General features: G+C 58.8%; 2 protein-coding genes across 4 annotated transcripts; both read left to right on the top strand.

Moving 5' to 3' along the window:
- The first annotated feature begins 2,160 nt into the window (after positions 1–2,160).
- On the top strand, positions 2,161–7,349 carry LOC141923753 (extracellular serine/threonine protein kinase FAM20C-like). Its single transcript, XM_074825378.1, has 10 exons — positions 2,161–2,708; positions 4,191–4,366; positions 4,455–4,533; positions 5,009–5,101; positions 5,286–5,401; positions 5,696–5,876; positions 5,993–6,102; positions 6,743–6,824; positions 6,970–7,029; positions 7,115–7,349. Exons 1-10 carry the CDS (start codon positions 2,239–2,241, stop codon positions 7,347–7,349), a joined length of 1,602 nt encoding a protein of 533 aa, XP_074681479.1. The 5' UTR covers positions 2,161–2,238.
- A 2,059-nt stretch (positions 7,350–9,408) lies between these two features.
- Positions 9,409–19,965, top strand: SUN2 (Sad1 and UNC84 domain containing 2). Of its 3 annotated transcripts, none has more exons than XM_074826667.1 (18): positions 9,409–9,513; positions 9,896–10,051; positions 10,599–10,771; positions 10,924–11,058; positions 11,244–11,339; positions 11,534–11,627; positions 11,848–11,918; positions 12,179–12,303; positions 12,661–12,891; positions 12,972–13,049; positions 13,129–13,172; positions 13,637–13,790; positions 13,876–14,103; positions 15,158–15,242; positions 15,352–15,467; positions 15,655–15,822; positions 16,260–16,352; positions 16,469–19,965. In XM_074826667.1, exons 2-18 carry the CDS (start codon positions 9,924–9,926, stop codon positions 16,580–16,582), a joined length of 2,133 nt encoding a protein of 710 aa, XP_074682768.1. In that variant the 5' UTR covers positions 9,409–9,513; positions 9,896–9,923; the 3' UTR covers positions 16,583–19,965. The 3 variants fall into 3 exon arrangements, with proteins under 3 accessions (XP_074682768.1, XP_074682767.1, XP_074682770.1); XM_074826666.1 differs by having other exon boundaries at positions 10,596–10,771; XM_074826669.1 differs by lacking the exons at positions 15,655–15,822; positions 16,260–16,352; positions 16,469–19,965 and having other exon boundaries at positions 10,596–10,771; positions 15,352–15,501.
- Positions 19,966–20,765: the final 800 nt, after the last annotated feature.

The raw sequence follows: 20,765 nt of genomic DNA, 5'->3' as shown, positions 1-20,765 counted from the left end.
CCTGCTGGGAAGGGGGGAAGGTGCTGGGAAGATGGAGGAAGAGCTGGCGGGGGGAGATGGGAAGAAAGAGGTGCAAACTCAACTGCTTCTCTGCAATGATGTCATGGCAACAAGGTACATCGACATGCTGTCAGGCGATCGGGGCAGGCTTTGAAGCTCTCCAGCTCTTCCCAGTTGCTGCGGGCTCGTGTCTGACTTGCTGAAAAATCTTTTGGTTAATATTTAATGCTGGCATTAAAGTGCTAATGGTGGCAAATGCCCTATCTAATCTCCCCTGCCTTCACTTTCCAGTGGGATGCTAAATTGGGACAGGGGGTAGGATTGCAAGCTCCCCTAGCCAGGGGATGGGACTCCTGGTCAGTAGGGTGGCTTCAGCCCACAGGGTCCCTGTCCCCATCTGGCTCTAGGGTATGGAAGGGAGGTTTCTATCCCCCTTGGGTGGTGTCCCTCTCCCCTTGGTCTCCCAGGGCTGGCTCTGGAATAAAGAAATCTGTGGCCCTGCTCTGGGAGCCAAGCCCAGCTCCTCTGATGCAAGTGGTTAGCACATGGTTTTTGTTGATGTTGGTTTTTGCTAAGCAATGACCTAACGATCCCGTGTTCCAGCTCCAGCCCCTCCTAGGTGCCTTCTTTCCAAGCCGTATGTCCGGACTGGATCCAGCAAACCTCCCAGAGCAAGACGCCGTGTTCCCTTCCCCGGGGAAGCCATCTGCTCCCCTCCACCCAGCTCCTTCTGCGGGGCTTTGAGCTCGCCAGCCGGGCTGGAAAGCTCTCCTCCTCCTCCTCCCCATTCGCCCCGGCTCCCATCGGCCATCTTGTTAGCGCAAGGCGCGGGGAAGTGAACACGGGGCTGGCTGAATCTGGGGCGGCTGATGGTGTCAGCCGGAGGCGGTTTCCAGGCAACTGTCACGAGCGGAGAACACCGGGAACACTGCGTTCTCGCCGCACTGCCTGGGCGGGGGCCGAGCCCACCACGGACGGAGCCGGCACAGGACCGTGCAGAGAGGGCAGCACGAGCGAGACGGTAGTGCAGGGATGGCAGCAGAGGAGGGGGTCTCCAGCGTACCCCCTCCTGCCCGCCACTCATCATACCCTCCCTGGCTTGGAGCGAGGATGTCCAGCCTGGCTGCTGGTATATCACACAGTGAGGAAGGACCGCGTGATGGATGGGATTTCACATGTTCTCTGCATCCTTTGGGAAATCGCAAAGACAAAAAACAGCGCTTCGGACTCTGTACCCAAGGCCCCAGGCTTCTTGCGGGTAGTTCTGTGCTTCTCTGCCCTTTAGCAAAAAAACAAAAGTTCCCTCCCTAGAAGTCACCAACCGTTTTTGCCCACGCGGCCCGGCTCTGTGTCCCTGGGTGTCACTGGAAAAGTTAATTTCTTGTAAAAATGGGCTGCCCTTCCCCTCTACAAGCTGCCAGTCCGACCCAGGGCTCAGTGGGTCCCACTGCTCCTCCATGCTGATGCCCAAGGCAGCAGGCAGCATCCCCACTCCTGCCTGCTCCAGAGGCCCTGGGAGCATCCCTGCCCGTGAACCTCACCTGCCTGGCAGCCCTCCCTTACACTGCCAGCCCAGCTTTTCCCCTCCCAGTGATGCTGATACTCACATTCCCTTTGTTTTACCCAACTTGAGTGGTTTTTGGAAGGGGGGTTGAGTATGAGTGATTTTGAATGGATGGGGGTAGGTGATAAAACTGCTCTGGCTGAGCATCAGGACAAAAACTCTCCTGGATTACAAGTGTGCAGATATGATGGACGTGAGGAATAGGGCTGTGTAGTGCTGGGCAAAGTGGGTGCTGCAGAGGTGTAGAACCACTTTAACGCCCTGTATACCAAGAAACGTTCTGCAGCCCCGTGCAGGTGACAGCACAGAGGGACAGGGTGGTGCAGGGGTTATCTGCAGTCATCGCTGTCCCTGAGCCAACCTTGTGGCTATTGATTTGGAACTTGCCCTGTTCATGCTAACCTTGGCGGTGCCAACTCACCTCTTATCAGTGATGATAAACCCCGCTGCAAACTCCAGACCCATCCTGCTGCCAGCCTGGCAGTGTCACCCCACGAGGTGCTGCAGTGACAGATCTTTCCTGCGAATCTACCCTTGCACCGGTCGCTCTTTTGCTGTGATGCTCTAAATCCAGGACACCTCTCTCCTATTTTTGCAGAGGCTGTGGCTGCACCAACTCTTTTTTAGCCCCAGGTGGGTGCCCACCCCTTGCTGAGAGTGTTGGGTGAGGAAGGATGCGGTGCCGGCTGCAAAGGCTTTTCCAAAGGAAATTTAAAGTCAGCCTCCTCTTTCTCCTGCTCTTGGCCCTCTTGGTGCACGTGGCGATGGATTTGGCTCTCCCCGCAGCCCGCAGGCCCTGTGTCTGCGATGCAAAAGCCTCCGGTGTCCCATCAGGCAGCCCCATGCTGGCTGGCCCCAAAAAGCTGAGCCTGCGAATCCTTCAGGATTTCAGCGGCAGCAATGGCTCCTTGGAGAAAAGCTCCCAGCCGCAGGCAGTGAGGCTGCAAGCAAGGGCTGGAGATCCGGGGGTCCGGCACCAGACCGGAGAGGGGAATGCAGGGCAGATCAAGGGATCAAAGCTGGCAGCGCTCTTCAAGCATCCTCTTTACAACATCCCTGTCCCGGAGCTGACGGAGAAAGACAAGTTGTTTGTCGTCAACCCCATGGAGAAGTTCAGCCTCCACAGCAGCAGGAGTGATGAATGGTGAGGAGAGACCTCAGCCCTGCCTTGCTTTTGGGGGATACGTGGGTCTGAGGGGACAAGTGGCAGGAAGCAAACATGTTGTTTCCTTTCATAGACCAGCATCCCATCCCAGAGGGGCCCTGATTACGGAGAGTGCTCTTCTTGTGCCTCAAATCCTCTCTTAGCCCTGAGTTTCTGGGCTGCTACCCAGAATCCTGTAGCACACAGCAAAGCCAGAGGAGACTCTTGAATTATTCATAGTATTATGCAGGGTATCTTTTAGGTCATCTCCTTGTCTCCTTTCCTTCCCCAGTACAGACTCTAGCCTTTGGTCTCTCTCTGTATGTATGAGGAAGTCCTCACTCCAGATTTCTAACCAGTTTTATCCCCTTTCCTGATATGTTGGAGATGCAAAGCCCACAATGTACTTCTAACCATGAGACCATCCCTGTCCTGTATTTCACAGGACGTTGCCTGACCTCTTTAGGCTCGACTGTATGGTGAGCTCACTGCTGCTGGCTGCCTATTTTTATCACTGGACTACTAACCTCTAATTAGGAGGGAAGATATTAAAAGCTTTAGCGTTGATAACATGTAGCAGCTTTCTTACAGAAAGCACACCTTCCAGACACGGTAGCTGCTAAAAATGGGAGTGAATAAAAGCTGGTTTAAGAGCTGGTTTCCACAAGCAGGCATTTGCCTTGTCTCTGAGCACCACCTCGTCTATGGATAACTATGGGAGATGGGTCTGGTTTGATGAAATCGGGACACAGTCTGCATTTTCCTAGAGAGAGAAATGAGGATTTAGGTTATAGATATCCTGGGCTGGACTGTCCCATTGCAGTGCCAGTGGGTGCTGGTGCAGAGCCGGGGCAGATACTCCCAGGAGACCCTCTTGAATGCCAGCAAACTGCAAATTTGCAGGAGGCACAGAAAGGGATAGTGCTAACCCAAACTCATCCCCCCAGAGAAGGCAGGGGTGTGCAGTAAACCCATCTAAGGGGAACTGTATGTTGAGGGTGGGAGTTCAGGTCAGTGCTGGGGGCAGCTGGGAAGGCCCTGCTCCTCCACCCGTTTTATGGATGTGTGTATCCCCAGTGAGCATGTGGAGAGGTGTAGCCAGTTGTATTCCCAGGAGCTAATCCCTTGGGGAAAAACGAGACAAACTGCTCCGGCAGGGAAATAAAGGCACAGATGAGAAGAGCAGGATCAGCCTGGGGATTTTCCATGGGGAATGCAAGGGAAGACACTGACCTCCCTCCAGCCCTGCAGGTGGATCTTCCCGGCCACCAGCCATGGGTGGGATCTGCCCAGGTGCCAGGAGCCCCAAGGAGGGTGCACAGGGCAGAGGGTTTCGCCACCATCCAGGGCTTGTGCTGGGCATTGCTCCCACCTCACACTCCGTGCACTGGCTCCCAGGAAAGGCCTGGGCACACAGGACCCATCCCATCCCAACTAAACTATGTTGTTGTTGTTGGGGTGGCGGTGGCTGTCGGACTGCAGGGTCAGCAGCAGTAAAGCCGAGATGCTCCTCCCGACAGGGAAGACTGCTTACGACACCTACCCTGCCTGGCTCAAATTCCACGTCGGCATCAACCGCTACGAGCTGTACCCGCGCCAGGACCCCCTGATGCCCTCCCTCCTCCGGGACTTGGCCACGCAGAGGATTGTCAGCTCGGGTACTACCTCTCTACCTGCACCCTTGCCCACACCCCTGCCCCGCTGCCTGCTCTCCACTTTCCTCAATCTTGTTGTACCCCCTTTCAGTCCAGAAGTCTGGCGGGACCCAGCTTAAACTCATCATGACGTTCCCGAATTATGGGCAGGCCCTCTTCAAGCCCATGAAGTGAGTAGAACTGGGGACAAACCCATACCCCACCCTCACAGTCCCCTTAGGTGGTGAGGAATAGCCAGAGAAGACCAGGGAGGGAGAAATGGAGAAATGCTTCATGTGCTGCCTTGCTTCAGCAAACAGGCGAGTAGGATGGTTCCCTTCCCCTCGCCTTCCCCGGTGGTGCTTGCAGCAGGCTGGGTGCAGCTTGTGATGGGGTAGTGACCTCCAGTGGTGGAAAGAAGATGATCCATGGACCCTCCAGTCCATGAGGGCTTCCCAGCCCTTGGGTTGGGAGCAGGGGGTGCATGAGGGCCTGGCTGGGGGGTTTGGGGCCACACCACCCAGCAGGGAGTGATTAGAGGAGACTGGGTCTGGCTGTGTCTCCAGTGGTACCAGGGACACAAGGTGAGGGGTGGTTCGGAGCCAAGCCCACACTCAGGGTGACCCTGTCCATGGCCATCGTCCCCACCCTCCCCTCTCCTCCCAGGCAGACCCGGGACCAGGAAACCCCCATCGACTTCTTCTACTTCTCGGACTTTGAGCGGCACAACGCAGAGATTGCAGCCTTCCACCTGGACAGGTGAGCACAAGCTTGGCATCTGACTCTGCCTTCCCATGACAGCAAAGTGGCAGAGAAACTGCTTCTGCATCCCACCTCTTCCTTCGTGTTGCAAGGGATACCTGCATCTCACAGCGGTTTTAAATAACTCACTGTGAAAACCAGCCAAGGTCAGCAAGAAATTGTCCCAAGTTCTGTGTTTCAGGATCCTGGATTTCCGGCGAATCCCCCCAGTTTCTGGCCGTTTGGTCAATATAACGAAGGAAATCCGTGACATCACCACAGACAAGAAACTGGCCAAGACATTCTTTATCTCCCCAGGTGAGCTTTCATGCTGTCCATCCTCTCCTGCAGCCACCTGCATGGAGCTCACTTGGAGCTTGCTGCTCCTGCCCAGGGCAAACTGTCCCTTCGGGGATTGCTCCAGCTCCCGCCGGGTTTCCTGCTGTGGAGGTCTGTTCCTCAAGGCCTTCCTTGCCATTGCTTTGCTGGTGGCATGTGGCCATGGTGCATGGAGCATTCTCACCCAGCCACCTGCCAGACCACCCTGCATGGGCTTAGCAGGCTTGTTGCCTTCCTGCTCTTTGTCAACGTTTGTTTTGTCCCCACGGCCAGCGGGCAACGTCTGCTTCTACGGGGAGTGCTCCTACTACTGCTCCACTGAGCATGCCCTCTGCGGCAAGCCGGACCGGCTGGAGGGCTCCATGGCCACCCTGCTGCCCGACAAGACCTTGGCCAAGCGCCGCTCCTGGCGCAGCCCCTGGCGCCGCTCCTACCACAAGAGCAAGAAGGCTGAGTGAGCCAGGGCACGGGGGGCATGGGGGGCATGGGGCAGCAGAGCCGTGGGATAGCAGGGGCCTGCCCCACGGCCACTCTCATGGCCCTGTCCCCCGCCCCGGCCTCTGCCCACAGGTGGGAGCTGAACCCCAACTACTGCGCTCAGGTGCGAGAGATGCCGCCCTACAACAGGGGCCATCGCCTCCTTGACCTCATTGACATGACCATCCTCGATTTCCTTATGGGTGAGCCCCACCATGCTGGCGCTGGGGGCTGTGGCGGCCCCTCAGGACTGAGAGGCCCAAACAGCTCCGTGTCCCATGGTACCATGCCCTGTGAGGGTTGTCGGCCAAAGAGCTACGCTCTTAGCCAAAATGAGAGTGAAGGGCTGTGCTATTCGGGCACATCCCAGGCAGAAGCCAGAGGAGAGATGCCAGGGAGATCCCAGCTGAACACCCCGGGCATGGGAAGCACCTTCCTGCTTAAGATCCTATGTGCAGCCCCTGGGGAGCCGGGGACAGTGGTGATGCTCCCCTGGGCTCGCGCTGCCTCTCCTGTCCTCGGGGCTGCTCCTTCCTCCTCATGCTGTCCCCCCTGCCATCATCTGACATGGAGAGCTTCCTGTCTCCCCGTCCCCAGCCACTCAGCCATCTCTTTGCTGTTACTTCTGCTCCATTTGCTGCTGTTTTCCCTCCACGGTGCTGCTGGGATGAGAAGGGGCCTGGAGGCCCCCCACAACCAGAGCCACCAGATGGGCACCTTAGAGGTGCCCCCAGACCTTTTCCCCAGCCTCTGGGTTTCAGTCTTGCACCAGGAGGGTGTTCCGTGTCCCTGCTCCCACCTTCTGGGCCGCCACCCAATGGCAAATTTGTTGCCCCACTGCAGGCAACATGGACCGGCACCACTACGAGACCTTTGAGAAATTTGGGAACGACACTTTCCTGCTCCACCTGGACAACGGCCGTGGGTAAAGCCGGGGGGGTGGTGGGGGAAGCAATTCCAGCAAAGGGATGGGAGGATTCCGCATGTCTTGCTGAAATGTGCCCCGCGTTGAGCTCTGCGCTGCGGGGCGATGCCGCCCTGATGCCCACTGGCGGGCTTCTCCCCCCCAGCTTTGGCACACACTCGCGTGACGAACCGTCCATCCTGGCCCCCCTCCGGCAATGCTGCAGGTAAGGGGCTCCCGCCGCCTGCCCTGGAGCTGCTGTTGGGGAGAAGCTCCCTGGGTTGAGACCTCTCCCTCCTCATCTTCGGCAGCATCAAGAAGTCGACCTACCTGCGGCTGCAGCTGCTGGCCACGCAGCCCTACCGCCTGAGCGACCTGCTGCGGGAGGCGCTGGCCACCGACCCCCTGGCCCCTGTCCTGGCCGAGCCCCACCTGCAGGCGCTAGACCGTCGCCTGGGGAAGGTGTTGGCGGCAGTGGGACGCTGCCTGGCCGTGGCAGCCCACCCGGACAAGGTGCTGGTGGATGATGTGGGGTCACGGGTGTGATGGGGGATGTCTCGGTACTCCACTGGGTTGGGGTGTTTTGGTGCACTGCTGAGGGTGCTACGGGGGCTGGCGTGTAGCTCTGACTCCATGCAGTGTCTGGAGCCAGCGGTATGATGCACCAGGAAAGCAGGCTGTGAGGATAGCCGGGACGGGGTGGGGGGTATTTAAATAAAAAGGTTGGCCTAGTGGAGAAGACGTGAGCTGAGATCTCCCCCACCAGGGCTGCTCTCCCAGCCCTGACCCGTCCTTGTGTGCCTGAACGTGTTACTTCAGCCCTCCAAAGCCTTTTAGGAAAGGGTAGGGATTTTTCCTACCTTTCCCCACCAAGAGCTGCCAAACTCAAGCAGTTGGCAAGCTCCTTCTGCCCCACCTCCCCAGCACAGCGATGCTCTGGTCACCCCCAGAAAGAAAGCTTGAAACCCCCCACTGCTGGTGTGGGGAAACTGAGGCACAAGCTCCCAGCCATTCGCTGCTTATCCCTGTCCTTCCCACACCCACCCGAAAACACCCATGGCTCTGGCATCACCACGGCACTGGGGGTGCAGCAAGGGGGGACAAACCCTACCCCCCCCCCAACACCCCCCTAAATACCCCAGGAACCACCGCTGGCTCCCTCTCTGACTGAAAAAGTGCCTCCCAAGGGGAGGGGACAGATTGACCCGGGGTTGTGTACCCTATTTAGTGCCCAGTGGCTCAGCACCCAGCTTATCCCCTGAGCCTCCCACAGGGGTTAATCCGTGGCAGGGTGAAGTCAGCCTGGGGAGGTGCCATCAGGGCCACCTCCAGTGTCCCCAGGACGGGGCACAGGGTCGGTATCAGCATGGCCAGAGACAAAGGTGCCACTGGGGAGGAGAGATGTCCTCCAGCCCGGCTGGTCACCCACAGAACACTGAGAAGTCGCAGGAAAGGATGAAAAAAGGCAACTGGTGCAGTGGGAGACAGAGCTGCTGTGGAAAAAAGCCAGGCGGACGTTTAGGCCGGAATTAAAAACGGGCTCAAAAGGCAGGCAAAAAAAAAGAGACAAAGAGGATCTGTCTGCCTTACACAACGGGCTGTGGAGTCTAAATCGGGGTTTGTTGCTGTGTGCCCCCCCCAACACCGATGGCATGTCCTCCTGCGGCTGCCCCGGCCTGTGCACCAAACCCAGGCATGGGGAGGAAATTGGGGGCTGTTTTGCAACAGGTTACTCCCCTTCTGCCAGTTTCGTATTTTTTAACTCTTTCTATAAATGCCTTTTTGTTGCCATACCCGAAGCTAGCAGGGCCATTCCAGATGCAGGCGGCTGGTTCCCCCCTGCCCCTGCTTAGCCCCCCCAGGCAAATCTTTTTCCGAGGTGCTGTCGGATTTAGAAACCGGGCTGTGGGAGGGCGGCTGTTTTCTCAGCCCAGCCAGTTTGCACAAGGTCCTGGTTGTGTCGCCACGCGTTCAAGGTCCCACGGGAGCAGCCAGGTTTGGCTCGCGCCCCGCTGCTGAGCCGGCCCGGCCGCCCGTGGAGGGAGAGGGATGGTAACGGGGTGTCTGAGGCCGTGGGCCCGCGGAGCAGCAGAACCCGTCCGCCCGGTCGAGGCGGCGTGGGTGCATGGGCGTCGAGTGGGGCTGCCCTCGCCACGGGGATGGGTTCGGCCGTGCCATCGTGCTGGGTATTTCCCACCCCACCAGGGCTGGCAAACCAGCCGCCCCGGCAAAACCCAAATGGGGCCGGGGTGCAGCCCTGCACCTGGAAGCCCCCATTTTGGGCCGGCATCACCCCATGGGACTTGCCAGGGGCCTGCCCGGTGCCCTTGGTGGGCACAGGGACGGGGGCGTTTGGTGACCCCGTGGGCAGCCAGGCGGTGAGGATGGGGTAGGGACAGTCCTTATTGCCCCCCCCAGATGATAATGGTAATAGTAAAATAAAATAAAACCAAACCAAGCAAAATAAAATAATAAAAATGTCAATAGCGATAATGATAACGATGATGATAACAAAGCAGGGGATACCGAAGAGGCCCTTAGAGGCCGGCGGGGGGGTGGCCCCCCCCCGCGGCGGCGGCCCCGGCGGGCGCGCGCGCGCGCTGCAGCGGGGCGGGGCGGGGGGGGCGGGGGCCGCCTTCCACTGCACAACAAAAGAGAGCGGAGCAGTGGCGGAGCAGGGAGGGACGGGGGGTCTCTACGCGATTTGCTGGTAGGTTTGCGTGGGGCGCGGGTACGGCGGGATTGGCGGGGGGGCGGGCGGTCCGGCCGGCTCCTATGGGGGGGAGATGAGCTGCGCCGGGGGGGTGCGGAGGGTTCGGCGGGGCAGCGGCCCCACGCGCGGGTGGGTGGCCCGGGGGGGGAGAAAGGGGTTTATAACCCTATGAGGGGAGGCGGCCGCGCTGGCGGCAGGGACGGCCCGGGGCAGCACGTTCTTCCCGGCGGGCTCGCAGCACCCCCCGCCCCACCGGGCACCCTACGGCCGCCCGCGCGGGAGGGGGTTCGGTCTGTGCCGGGACCCCTGCTGCAGGGGTGGCCCCCCCCCCCGGGTCCCCTCCCACTGACACTCTCCTCTCTGCCCGGCCCCCCACCAGGTGACCCGTGCCCCCCCGCGCCGCCGCCATGTCCCGCCGCAGCCAGCGCCTCGTCACCACCCGCTATTACCCCGGGGACGACGATGCCACGACCAGCAGCAGCGGCAGCTCTCTGCTGGAGGGCCAACAGCTCCCCTTCAAGGAGAGCACTGGCAGGTTAGTGGGGTGCAGGGGGGCGGGGTGCCCCCCCCAAAGGTAGCCAGGACGCTCCATCCCGCACCACGGCCTGGGCACCCTCCCGGGTGGGACACGAGGGTGGCCCGCAGAGGCGAGCGTGATGGTGAGCTCCGCCTGGCTGCCGGCCGCCTTGGCACTGGCTGTGCCCACCCCGGTGCCCTGCGTGCCCCCCCGGCCCAGGAGCTGCCGTGGGCAGTTCGGGCGGGCTGCGCCTCCTCCCCGCCGCCTCCGGCTCGGTGCCGGGCGGGAGGTGCGCTGGGCCGGAAAACCGCAGCGGTGTGAGCGGAAGAGGCGCCGGCAGCCGCCCGGGGAAGGGCGAGAGGGCCTTGCGCAAAGCAGCGCTTGCACCCTCCAAAACCTGCTGCCATCTGGTACAGCGGCGGGGGGGGGGGGGGGGGGGGGGGGGGGAGGGAAGTGACGCCGGCCGAGGGATTGGGATTCCCCAGTTCTCTCCCATGGGTGCGCTGTGACCTGCCCTCGTGCCATAACCACGTGTGGTTGATGAGCCCGTTCTTGTCCCCAGCAGGATGATCAGGAGGAAATCGAGTAGCACGAAGCGCCTCTCCCCTGCCCCCAGCACCCAAACCTCCTACTACAGCGAGTCTCTGATGAGTGAGTCCTACCTGGGGGGCAGCCGGGGCCTTGCCGCCCTGGGCAGCTCTATGCTGGATGATGCCCTGGACAGCAGCACATACTGGGGTGAGCCCTTCCTCCTCCCCCAGCAGCTGGGGACCTCCCTGGCCACTGGGGGGGGATGTTGGGGCAGCCCCCCAGGCCACTTGACTGGGTTGTTCCCTTTGGGGGTGGTGGTGGGTGGTTTCTCAGGGGGTGACTCTGTGTTATGGGGGCAGGTGGGGAGCTCTCCACCAGGAGGAGAAGAGGCACCGGGGACACTGAGTCCAGTAAGATCAATGGGCTGCTGGAGAGCAAGACATACGACACCTACGCCTCTTCGTCTGGGTACTCCTCAGAAGATGACTACGCCGGTAGGGATGCACCAGCCTCCCGCGGTAGCAGGAATGCTGGGGGAGATGTCCCCAAGGGGACCAGCCCAGGGTGCTGCCAGCCCCGCTGCGTGCCACCCCCCGTGCAAAGCCTTCACCCTGGGGGATGCACAGGGATGCAGGCAGGCTCCATTTGGTGACTTACTGCCTCACTTCTTCCTTTGCAGGTCACTTCTACTCAGGCCAGAGTAGCTCCGGGTCAGGGCTGAGGACCGTGGCCTCCCGGGTGGGCTCCTTTCTCTGGCAGGTGCTCACCTCCCCCGGTGAGTGGAGGGCTGGTGGGGGCAGTTTTTAGCAGCACCTTTCTTCCCTGCCACCATCTCTACTCCCCACATGCTGTGTGTGTGCCATTCCCTGATCAGTTAGAGGGGTTTTATGCCCCTGTGGGAACATCCCTGGGGACAGAGGGGACGTCTCTGCTGGGATTCCGCCTGAGGCTTGGTTTCTCTCCCGGCAGTTCGGTTCGTGGGGTGGCTGTTCTTCGGGCTAGTGGCTGCCTGGCACCACCTCACCAGCACAGCTCCCCGCCTGGGCAGCGTCCCTTTCTCCAGGTGAGCGTGGTGGCAGGACACTGGGATGGGGGAGGCATGGGGAAATCCCACAGCACCTGCGGAGAGGGGGTGCCCCGCAGAGCCTGGCATGTGTTGGGTGGGTGTCTCGTGCCGAAGCCTGGCCAGGCTTTGCTGTCCCTCTGGCCCCCATCCAGAGGAGCGCTGCAGTGGGGGAAGGTGCTGCAGTCCTACAGAAACCTCTTTCTTCCCCATGCTCTAGGCGCTACCCGTGGCTGAAGAGGTCCCTGCTTCTGCTGCTGCTCCTCCTGCTCCTCACTGCTGCTGCCTACGGTGAGTCGGCCTGGCTCAATGTGTTCCCCCGAGATCTGGGGCAGTGCAGAGTGTCTGACTGCTGTACCCAGGGGATAGGATGGGATGGGATGGCCCTGAGCTTAGTGTTTGTGGTTCCTGGTACCCTGGTGCATCTGCACCCCTGTAATCTGCCTCCCAGTAACCCCAGGCGATACACCTCTGCACGTCCACCCTGTACCGCCAACTGTGGCCTGTTACCAGCCTGCTGTTTTAACCATATTGTCCCCCTGCATGCCCAGGAGCTTGGTACTTCTACCCGTACGGGCTGGCAACACTTAGCCTCCCCACCTTCCCGTGGTGGGGAGCTGGAAAGCTTTCCTCCTCCGATGTGTCTGGGGCAGGGGACCTGACTGCACTGGACCAGGTAAGCCTTGGCAAAGGCACGGCAGTGGCCCAGGTGGGGTGGGTGCCTTGCAGGGAGAGCCAGGACAGTGTGGTCTGTGGCTGGAGGAGCCCTCCCAGGGGATGGGGAAGTCATGAAGGATGGGGCAGGTGGTGGCTTCATGCTAGTGGAAATGGCTCCCCCAGCTTCTGGCCATCTCAGTCTCAGGGTGTCCCAGGGATGGAGCAGGGGGGAAGCAGCAGATAAGTAAGATGCCATTGACTCTGGGGACCGGTGGCCTGGGTCCCCTTTCACAGGGGTCTCTCTAGAGCAGGTGGCCCCCCTGGGGATCAGCACCTCCCCAGGGAGCTGCATCGTGCCCTGCCTTTGCCACCACAGGGGTTGTGGGGGGAGCACCGGCTCCTGACTCGCCTCCAGGCCCTGGAGAAGCGCTTTGAGGTGCTGGAGGCCGAGGTGTCACAGTGGGAGCTGCAGCGGGGGGCAGCAGCAGTGGCGTCAGGGGGAGAGCCGCCCCCAGGGGACATCCTCACGCTGCTGGAGGGGCTGATGAGCCGCCGGGACGCAGGGCTGAAGGAGCATCTCCGCACCGATGTGACCAACCACCTCCAGGTGAGGGGTGTGGGAGGCATGTGGGGAGATGGGGGCATGCAGGGCCAGGCTCTGATGTTCCCCCGTTTCTCACCCTGCAGGGTGAGCTGGATGCCCTCCGAGCCCAGGTGCAGAGGGATTTAGATGGACGCCTGGGGAAGATGGCACAAGCCTCTCAGGTAAGGGGACGAGCGTGTGGTGGTACCTGGGCAGGACATCCTCACCACAGGTATCACACCCTTCCCCTTCTCCTGGCAGGAGATGGAGGCGCACTTGCTGGAGCTGAACTCGGAGTGGCAGAGGTAACGCTGGCTGTCCGGGCAGAGTTGCTGCTCTGTTAGGGCCAGGCGGGTAGCAGGTGAAATCCCCACAGCAGGCTTAGGGGGGGTTTCCAGGTCTGGTTTGCTCGGACCAAAGCAGAGATTGAGAGGTACAATCTTTGGAGGAAAGGAGGGATGCATAACAAGGGTATGTCAACAAGCAAGTGCCCTGGCTGGCAGCAGGGCTCAAAGGGTGATTGCTGCAAATGGCCTTTGCCACTATCATTTTATATCACTGTGTGGAACGTGGCCTTTCAGCTGAGGGGCAAGCTGGGGATGCTTTCCCGTGGGATGCAGTAGAAGAGGTCATTGCCACAGGAATTAAAGCCCTTTGAGGCTGGAGATGAGGCTGAGCGTTCGCGATGGGGGATGAACCTCCTCTCCCAGTTTGCAGAGGGAAGCTGGGACTGTCCGTGCAAGGTTTTGTTGCCTTTCTCTTGGCACAGCTCCGTGGAGGGGAGCTTCCAGCAGGAGGTGGACAAGCTGGAGCAGGAGGTGGCAGCATTGAGAAGGGAGCTGGCGGGCCTCAAGTCGGACCAGGAGGTGATGGGGAAGCACATGGAGGGGTTGCTGGAGCAGCTGAAGGCAGTGCGGGCTGACGTGAGTCCCTGCTCCCCATCCTGTTTGGCAGAGGAAGGCATGAGGGTCCCTGCCCCAGGGCTGAGCTCTGTCCCCACTGTTTCAGGTGGAAGCACAGTTCCCAGCATGGGTCAGTCGGTTCCTGTCGCGGTCCCAGCGGGATGGTGCTGCTGGCCTTGTCCTCCAGCGGGAAGACTTGCAAGCAGAGCTTCAGGCCCTGGAGCACAAGATCCTGGCCAAAGTCTTGGAGGACCGAAGGCTGTCGGCACGGGATGCTCAGGCCAGTATTGGAGTGGCCCTGCGGCAAGGGGGGACTGCAGGGATGACAGAGGAGGTGAGTGCTGGCCTGAGCCCCAGGGACATGATGGTGACCACAGGTGTGGGATTGGGGGCTGTGCCCCATTGTGTGTGTGCGGGGGGTGGCTGGCACGTGTGCCTGGCAGGTAGCAGAGCCGTGGGGACAGCCCTTACAGCTGGGACATAGATCCTGGGCTCACATCCCACCTGGCAAGAGCATCCCTGAAACTCCCTCATCTGTTCTCTGCTGCCAGCCTGCCCTGGGCTGTGCCTGTGCCCTGCTCTGGCAGACGTCACAGGTGGTGATCTCGGCACTCCTGCAGGGCTCTTGCTGTCTTAAATCCAAGTTTCTGCTCATGCATCTTTCACCCAGAGGGCACGGCAGGTACCAGAAAGGTTTCTACGGGTTGAGCATCTTGCTTACTCCTGTGCTTCAGCAGCACCACCAAGTCATTTGGGGCAAAGCATTTCAGCAGAATGACAGCAAGGGAAAAAATGAGTCTGCTTGCTTTGGAAACAGTTGTTGGCAATTCCCTGTGGAGGTAGCAGAGGGGGAGGGATCAAGCTGGGATTAGCAGTCCCCACAGTCTGCACAAGCTTTGTGCATGCCATAAAGTTTAGACTATAGCAGCTCCTGGGGCTGGGTTGGGCTCCAGAAGGATGCTCCAGCCAGCTCTCCCTCTTCCAGGTTTGCGGAGCTCCCACTGATCCTGTGGGATGGGGCAGGAGGGACCAGCAGATGATGCTGGGGAGACATGGGTGGGCTGTCTGGTTGTGTCTGGTACCCACTGAGGGATACTCCTCCCCTGAGGCTAGCCCCTCTTTTGAGATGGGGACAGGCAAGCCCAGTGTGCCTGGGTGCCGCCCCTTTGTTGCACAGCTCCTCTTGTCGAGGGGTATTTTTAGCAACCTCTTAACGAGGCTTCCCAGCCAAATGTGCGTCCTCTCATTTTTGCCACGGTGATTCATCCCCCGGCTGTTTTGTGGGAAGGTCCTCGGTCTCTTTCAGTCCCTGCAGGGTGGAGGTGGGTGGGGGCCAGGACACTCATACTGGCCCTTCACCCCTCTTGTACCCTCTGCTCCCGCTGCAGCAAGTACACCTCATCGTGGACCAGGCCCTGAAGCGCTACAGTGAGGACCGTGTGGGGATGGTTGACTACGCCCTGGAGTCAGCAGGTAGGTGGTGGGGGACACTCACCCACCTGGGATGAGCCAGACATCCTGGGGAGGGGATGATGGGGTGCTGGCATGCAGCTTACCTGCTGCTGTCCCCTCTCCGTGTCAGGGGCCAGCGTCATCAACACCCGCTGCTCGGAGACCTATGAGACACGGACAGCGCTGCTGAGCTTGTTTGGCATCCCCCTGTGGTACCACTCACAGTCCCCCCGTGTCATCCTGCAGGTGGGCACCCTCAGGGCGAGACCCCAATGATGGGGTGAGTGGGGAGGACTGGCCGGACTGGTTCTCTTGTGGGTTTGGTGGGTTTTATTGGGATGTCGCTCTAAGCAAGTGACCAGGCTGATGTTGAGGGGAGAAAAATGGCACTGGTGGTGATAACATTGCTGGTGTCTTGCTCCCACGCTCATAGCCAGACGTCAACCCCGGGAACTGCTGGGCATTTCGTGGGTCCCAGGGCTTTGCCATCATCCGCCTCTCCAGCACCATCCGCCCCACAGCCGTGACACTGGAGCACATCCCAAAAGCCCTCTCGCCCCAGGGCACCATCCCCAGTGCCCCCAAGGACTTCACTGTTTATGTGAGTACCCTTGCCTGGACCCTAGGGAGGAGTTGGGGGACATGGTGGGAGGGTGCCATGGTGGAGGAATGCAGGAGGGGAGGGCTAGAGAGCCCCATACCTCACTGTAGGGTGCTCTGGGGGGGTTGGTCTTAACCTGAAGAGAAGGAAACAGCAGTACTGGTGGGGAGAAGGGGAGCACTGTGCTTCAGGAAGGGTTTTGCGGGACACTGGGAGAGAGGGGTTTGCATAGGTGTAACTCTCAGTCTTTTCCCCTCCCCATTCCTTCCCACTGGCCCCTGTCCCCATTTGTCTGTTTTGGCCTGGAAGAGCAGGAGCAGGGGCCAAGTGTGCTTGTGCCTCCGTCTCCCTCTTCTGCCTTGGGTGCACTCATCACCTCTGGTCTCCCTCTCTGATCACCCCTGGTTCTCCCTTTCTGCCTCCCTGACCCTCTCTAGGGCTTGAAGGAGGAGGGAGAAGAGGAGGGCCGCCTTCTTGGGCAGTTCACTTACAACCATGATGGTGACCCCATCCAAACATTTTACCTGGAGGTAAGTGCTTTTGCCTTTAGAACACCAGACCCCAAGAAGAAAGTGGGACCCCTGGAGTCTTGAGTCCTCGAGAGCTCTCAAGGACTCAGTTTTTTTTCTTTCCCCCTCTCCCCAAGGGTGATGCTGTGGGCACGTATCAGCTAGTGGAGCTCCGGGTGCTGAGCAATTGGGGCCACCCTGAATACACCTGCATCTACCGCTTCCGCGTGCATGGGGAGCCGGCGCACTGAGCCCCAGATGCTGCGCGGGATGAGTATGCTGCCAGGCTGACAGCAGGCGGGGGGATTCGTCTGGTTCGCCGCTTCGCACGTAGAAATCCTGGGATGTGCCAGCAGCCGCCCCAGGGAGCTGCTCCCCTTGGGGGAGGAGAAAAGCTGGCGTTTAAGGGGTGAGGCTTTCACTCTTCCATGGACTGGGGTGGCAAGGCAAGAGCATCCCATGTGGGTCCTAGCGCAGGCTGGCTTGTCAGTGCATATCGGACACTTTAACTTTTTAAGCTAATTTTTTTTTAATCAGGTCTGCGCAGCCCCTCATTCCCGTTGCCCTGCTCCTTTCTGGTGGCGTGCCTAATGTTGCCGGGGCTTGGGAAAGGGGTATGTAATTTTGCGATGTGCTTCACGCAGGCTTGGGCGTTATACGGTGTGTGGGACTGCGGTGACTGGCTGGGTGCTGCCGTGGTAGGTAGGAGCCACTGGTCACAGCCAGCGAGTCTCTCCCCTCCACGTGGGGTCATTTCTCCTGCCTTGGCGTTGGTTTAGGTAAAGATCTCCAGACCTCTGATGCTGGGCTGGCAGAGGGGAAATAGAACAGTATTAATAAAGTATTAACATAAAACTAACAGTCTGGGGCAGCAGGAGGGAAGAAATTTGGCACGTGTTGGTGACAGAGCCCGCCCCGGTGCTATTGTCCGTCTGCTCGAGCCCTCCTGCTGCTGGCGGCTGCGTTGGGTCTTGGCGGTGCTGTCAGCCCCCTTGGCTGGCTGGCTCCCTGGTGTTAAGCTTGATGCTATTGAAAACGCCTGTTGCCTGCTTCCCCTTTTGGGTTTATTGTGGTTTTGGGTTGTTTGTTTTTTTTTTTTAAAGGGCGGGGAGGGGGGTGGCTTTCCAGTTGGGGTGTTGCAGATTTTTTTTTGTAGTAACAAAGGGAAGAATGACTTTTTCCACACAATTTCTACTTAACCTGAGAATATTACATGGCGCTGCTTGGGCAAGTGGCCTAGATACAGAGAGGGCTAGAGCTTTGTTTAGTAGGAGAATAGTGCACACAGTAGGATAGGCTAGAATAAGATGAGCAGAGCTGTTTAAAATATGGGCCTTGAGTTGTCAGTGGCTTGATAGCTGGACCTGGGAGACAAGGTACTCTGTGGTGTGCTGCTTGGCAGGGTGCTGGAGGCACTCCTGCCCTCCTTGCTCTGGAGATGTCCTCCGAGACTGCAACACGTGGCCAGGGCCACTCACCCATGGCTGCGTCTGTGTATAGGTGACTGTTTGCAGAGAGCGGGAGCTGCTGCCCTGGTGCTCTGCAAGACTCTCTGTCCCTCAGGGGGCTGCTGGGTGGGAGATAGGACAGAGGGGAGACCTCCTCCCCCAGGGGTTGCAGGTGCCAGCATGCTGCTTCACCTCGCGGGGGCAGCAGGGCCTCCCCCCCCTGCAGCGCTCAGGGCTGCCTTGGTCACCTCCTGGTCCCCAGTGGCAGATGGCTGGCGTGGGCTGACCTTTCTCTTGGAAGGACTCCCTTTCCCTCCTTTCCCTCCTGCCTTCTCGCTGGCATTGCTCAGCTCCCCCAGCCCTGGCTGCAGAGGACTGTGCCAGAGCAGGATGGGGAGTCCTGCCTGCATCGGGCACATAAATCCTGCCTGTACTCACCACGTGATGGCGAGCTGTGGCAGGGGACTGCAGGAAGGATGCATGGGGACCTTCCCCAGGCTGAGGAGTGCCAGGGCCATCTGGCCACTCCACCTCCTGGCTGCCTGCAGCACACTTAGTTTGGCTTATGGTTTTGGCATTTACAACCTCCATATTTGTCTTGTGTTTTGTTGGGGGGGGGGGGGGGGGGCGCGGAAGAAAGCTAAAGAGCTCATGTTTAGTGTTTCAGCCCTGTCCAATGCTGGCATCATCTTCCCCTGGCACGGCGAGCAGGGGGAGAGCACTGTGACTTGAGTCCTGCTCTGGTGTTCTCTGCTTGAAGTGCTGTAAGGTGAGGGGTGTAGAGGAGGGGAAGGGGCTGAAGAGGTTTCTCCCTTCAGCATGCCCTGACATGCATCAGGCAGAGGTGCTGAGCCCTGCACCCCTCCCTGCCAGACCAACAGGTTGAGGGTAATGGTGGCACATCCCTTCCGGAGGGGTCTTCTTGCTCCAGGCAAGGGAAGTGAGCCTGAACAGGTTAAAATTATCCCCTGGAGCCCCCTGCAAAGCTGGGAGGCCGCTGCCGGGAGAACGCAGAGCTGCAGCCAGATCCAGTGACAATAAATTCTCTCCTATATTGAGCGTAGTCTTAATTCTTGGCATCCACTGCCAAAGTTATTTTAAACTTGTCTACAGCTGCCTGCTTGCCTTGGAGTCATGTCTGTGAGTGACCTGCATGCACAGAATTGTGCTTTTATGAATGCCTAGACCTGTCCTGGGCTCGACAGAGCAGCTCCTGTATTTAACTGAAGAGAGAGCAGACATGAAGCTCTCTTCCTTCCCCAGGGGTTCTCCGGCTGCTGGAGCAAATGCCATAACCATGAGGCTGGAAAACCCCTTTTTTTATGTCCCTTTTGACTCCCTAGTCTCTGGGTTGGGCTGTCAGGGCAGACAGGGTCTTTTACCACAAAATCACTTTTTCTTGGGCAGTCAGGCATGCTGGTGAGAGGTGAGAAAGGGGGACCTGAGAAGGGAGTTGGAACAGGGTCTCTGCTCCTTCCAAGGGAGTGTTAACGGCTGGCTGTGGGGTAGGGAGCACTTGGCTGTACAGGGCAAGCTTGCCCTGTCCTTTTGGAAAGTCTCTGCTGCTGTGAGGTAAAACCCCCTGGAGCCACCACTCAGAGGTCACCCTGGGGGTTTGTGCTCTTCTGTAGGGGACAGTGCTGGTTTTAGAGGCCTCACCATGCCAACTCTGTGAGGATCCCCAGGAAGGCAGGCTGAGGCTATGTGCAGTTTTTCATCCCCCAGATTCTTCATCCGTGCTGCGCTGCAGCCTGAGCACCTGTACCGAGTGCCTGGCCAGCTGCCTCTTGCCAGCAGCAGCTTACAGGATTTCTGCAACACTTTCCTGAGCTGCAGAGGAAAAGAAGGCACATAAAACTGCTACTTCAGCATGTGCACCTCTGCCCAGGGGTATTTAATCCTAGTGCTGATGCAGAAGAGAAATGTGAAACAGCTGTCAGAGCAGATTTCCCTTATTTACTCCATTTCCCTCCTCAATTCTCCCTCCTTCTCAGTTTGCCCTGCACGTGTTATGAATTAGCCCTGCAGAAACAGATGGTTACAGGCAGGAGACAAGTTTGTATTTGATGCTGTAGCCTGTTGCAAATGCTGCACTGTTTTGTTCATTTTATTTTCTAATCAACAGATTGTAATTTATGCCTATGCAAGAAAAAAAGACCAAGACAAATAAATTATATCAAAACTGCTGTGTTTTGCAGGTGAATTTGCTGGTGCGAATGATGCACAGCTAGGAGATCGATGAAGCTATTCTTGGAGTTCTTCTCCTTCTGTGTATTCTCATGGCCAATCCTTGTTTTCCAGCCTGACATACTAACTCTAGGGTCAGTAGTTTTCACCTTGTCACAGAGCAGGCTCTGGGATGTAAAAACTGCTTAGAGCAATGATGAAAACAAGACTTACTCTTAAAAGCTCAAAGGCCTTGGGACTGTGATGACTTCTAGTAGTCTATGTCTGTGACAGACCATGCCTGTGACCTCCCAGCCATCCCTGGGCCTTAGTTCACCCTCTGCCTTACCGTGGGCATGCACAGAGCCTGGCTTGGCCCCAAGGAGTGGCAAATGAGGCTGGGGCAGCAGAGAGGGCAAGGACAAAGCCCGACACATCCACAATTAAGGGTAGCTGGGGGTTGTTCTCTTTTCCTTAACACAGGCTGTAATTACTCAGCAGACAGGTAAGAGCAAGCAGAAAGGAAATACTTCATTTTCCTCAGCATGAGGAAGCTAACCTAGAGCATAAAAAGAGGCTGCAAAAAGGAAAATTGGACTGGCTTGAGCTTGGGGAGGGTTACACTGGTGTCTGCTTAACCAGGATGGGCTGGAGGCAGGCTTGTGTGGAGGAGCACCCAAGTAGCTCCTTGCAGAAGGCCACCTTAGGGAAGCCCTTTTTCTCCGATGGCCCTGGACCAGCCATCTCCAGGAGGAGGAGAGGGGCTGCGTGGGCCTTCGCTCCAGCCACCACCAGCTCCCAGCCCAACACTTACCTGTGA

Source organism: Strix aluco, chromosome 5 (assembly GCF_031877795.1).
Source record: "Strix aluco isolate bStrAlu1 chromosome 5, bStrAlu1.hap1, whole genome shotgun sequence".
NCBI lineage: Eukaryota > Metazoa > Chordata > Aves > Strigiformes > Strigidae > Strix > Strix aluco.
This window is presented reverse-complemented; position numbering and strand designations above follow the sequence as displayed.

What these genes read in the sequence shown, in the direction of transcription:
- LOC141923753 (XM_074825378.1), top strand. Translation starts at nt 2,239, where the DNA reads ATGCGGTGCCGGCTGCAAAGGCTTTTCCAAAGGAAATTTAAAGTCAGC. An exon ending in GCAGCCTTCCACCTGGACAG is followed by an intron (nt 5,102 to 5,285) that starts GTGAGCACAAGC and finishes TCTGTGTTTCAG; the next exon opens with GATCCTGGATTTCCGGCGAA. An exon ending in CACAAGAGCAAGAAGGCTGA is followed by an intron (nt 5,877 to 5,992) that starts GTGAGCCAGGGC and finishes CTCTGCCCACAG; the next exon opens with GTGGGAGCTGAACCCCAACT.
- SUN2 (XM_074826666.1), top strand. Translation starts at nt 9,924, where the DNA reads ATGTCCCGCCGCAGCCAGCGCCTCGTCACCACCCGCTATTACCCCGGG. An exon ending in GGACAGCAGCACATACTGGG is followed by an intron (nt 10,772 to 10,923) that starts GTGAGCCCTTCC and finishes TTATGGGGGCAG; the next exon opens with GTGGGGAGCTCTCCACCAGG. An exon ending in ATGTGACCAACCACCTCCAG is followed by an intron (nt 12,892 to 12,971) that starts GTGAGGGGTGTG and finishes CTCACCCTGCAG; the next exon opens with GGTGAGCTGGATGCCCTCCG.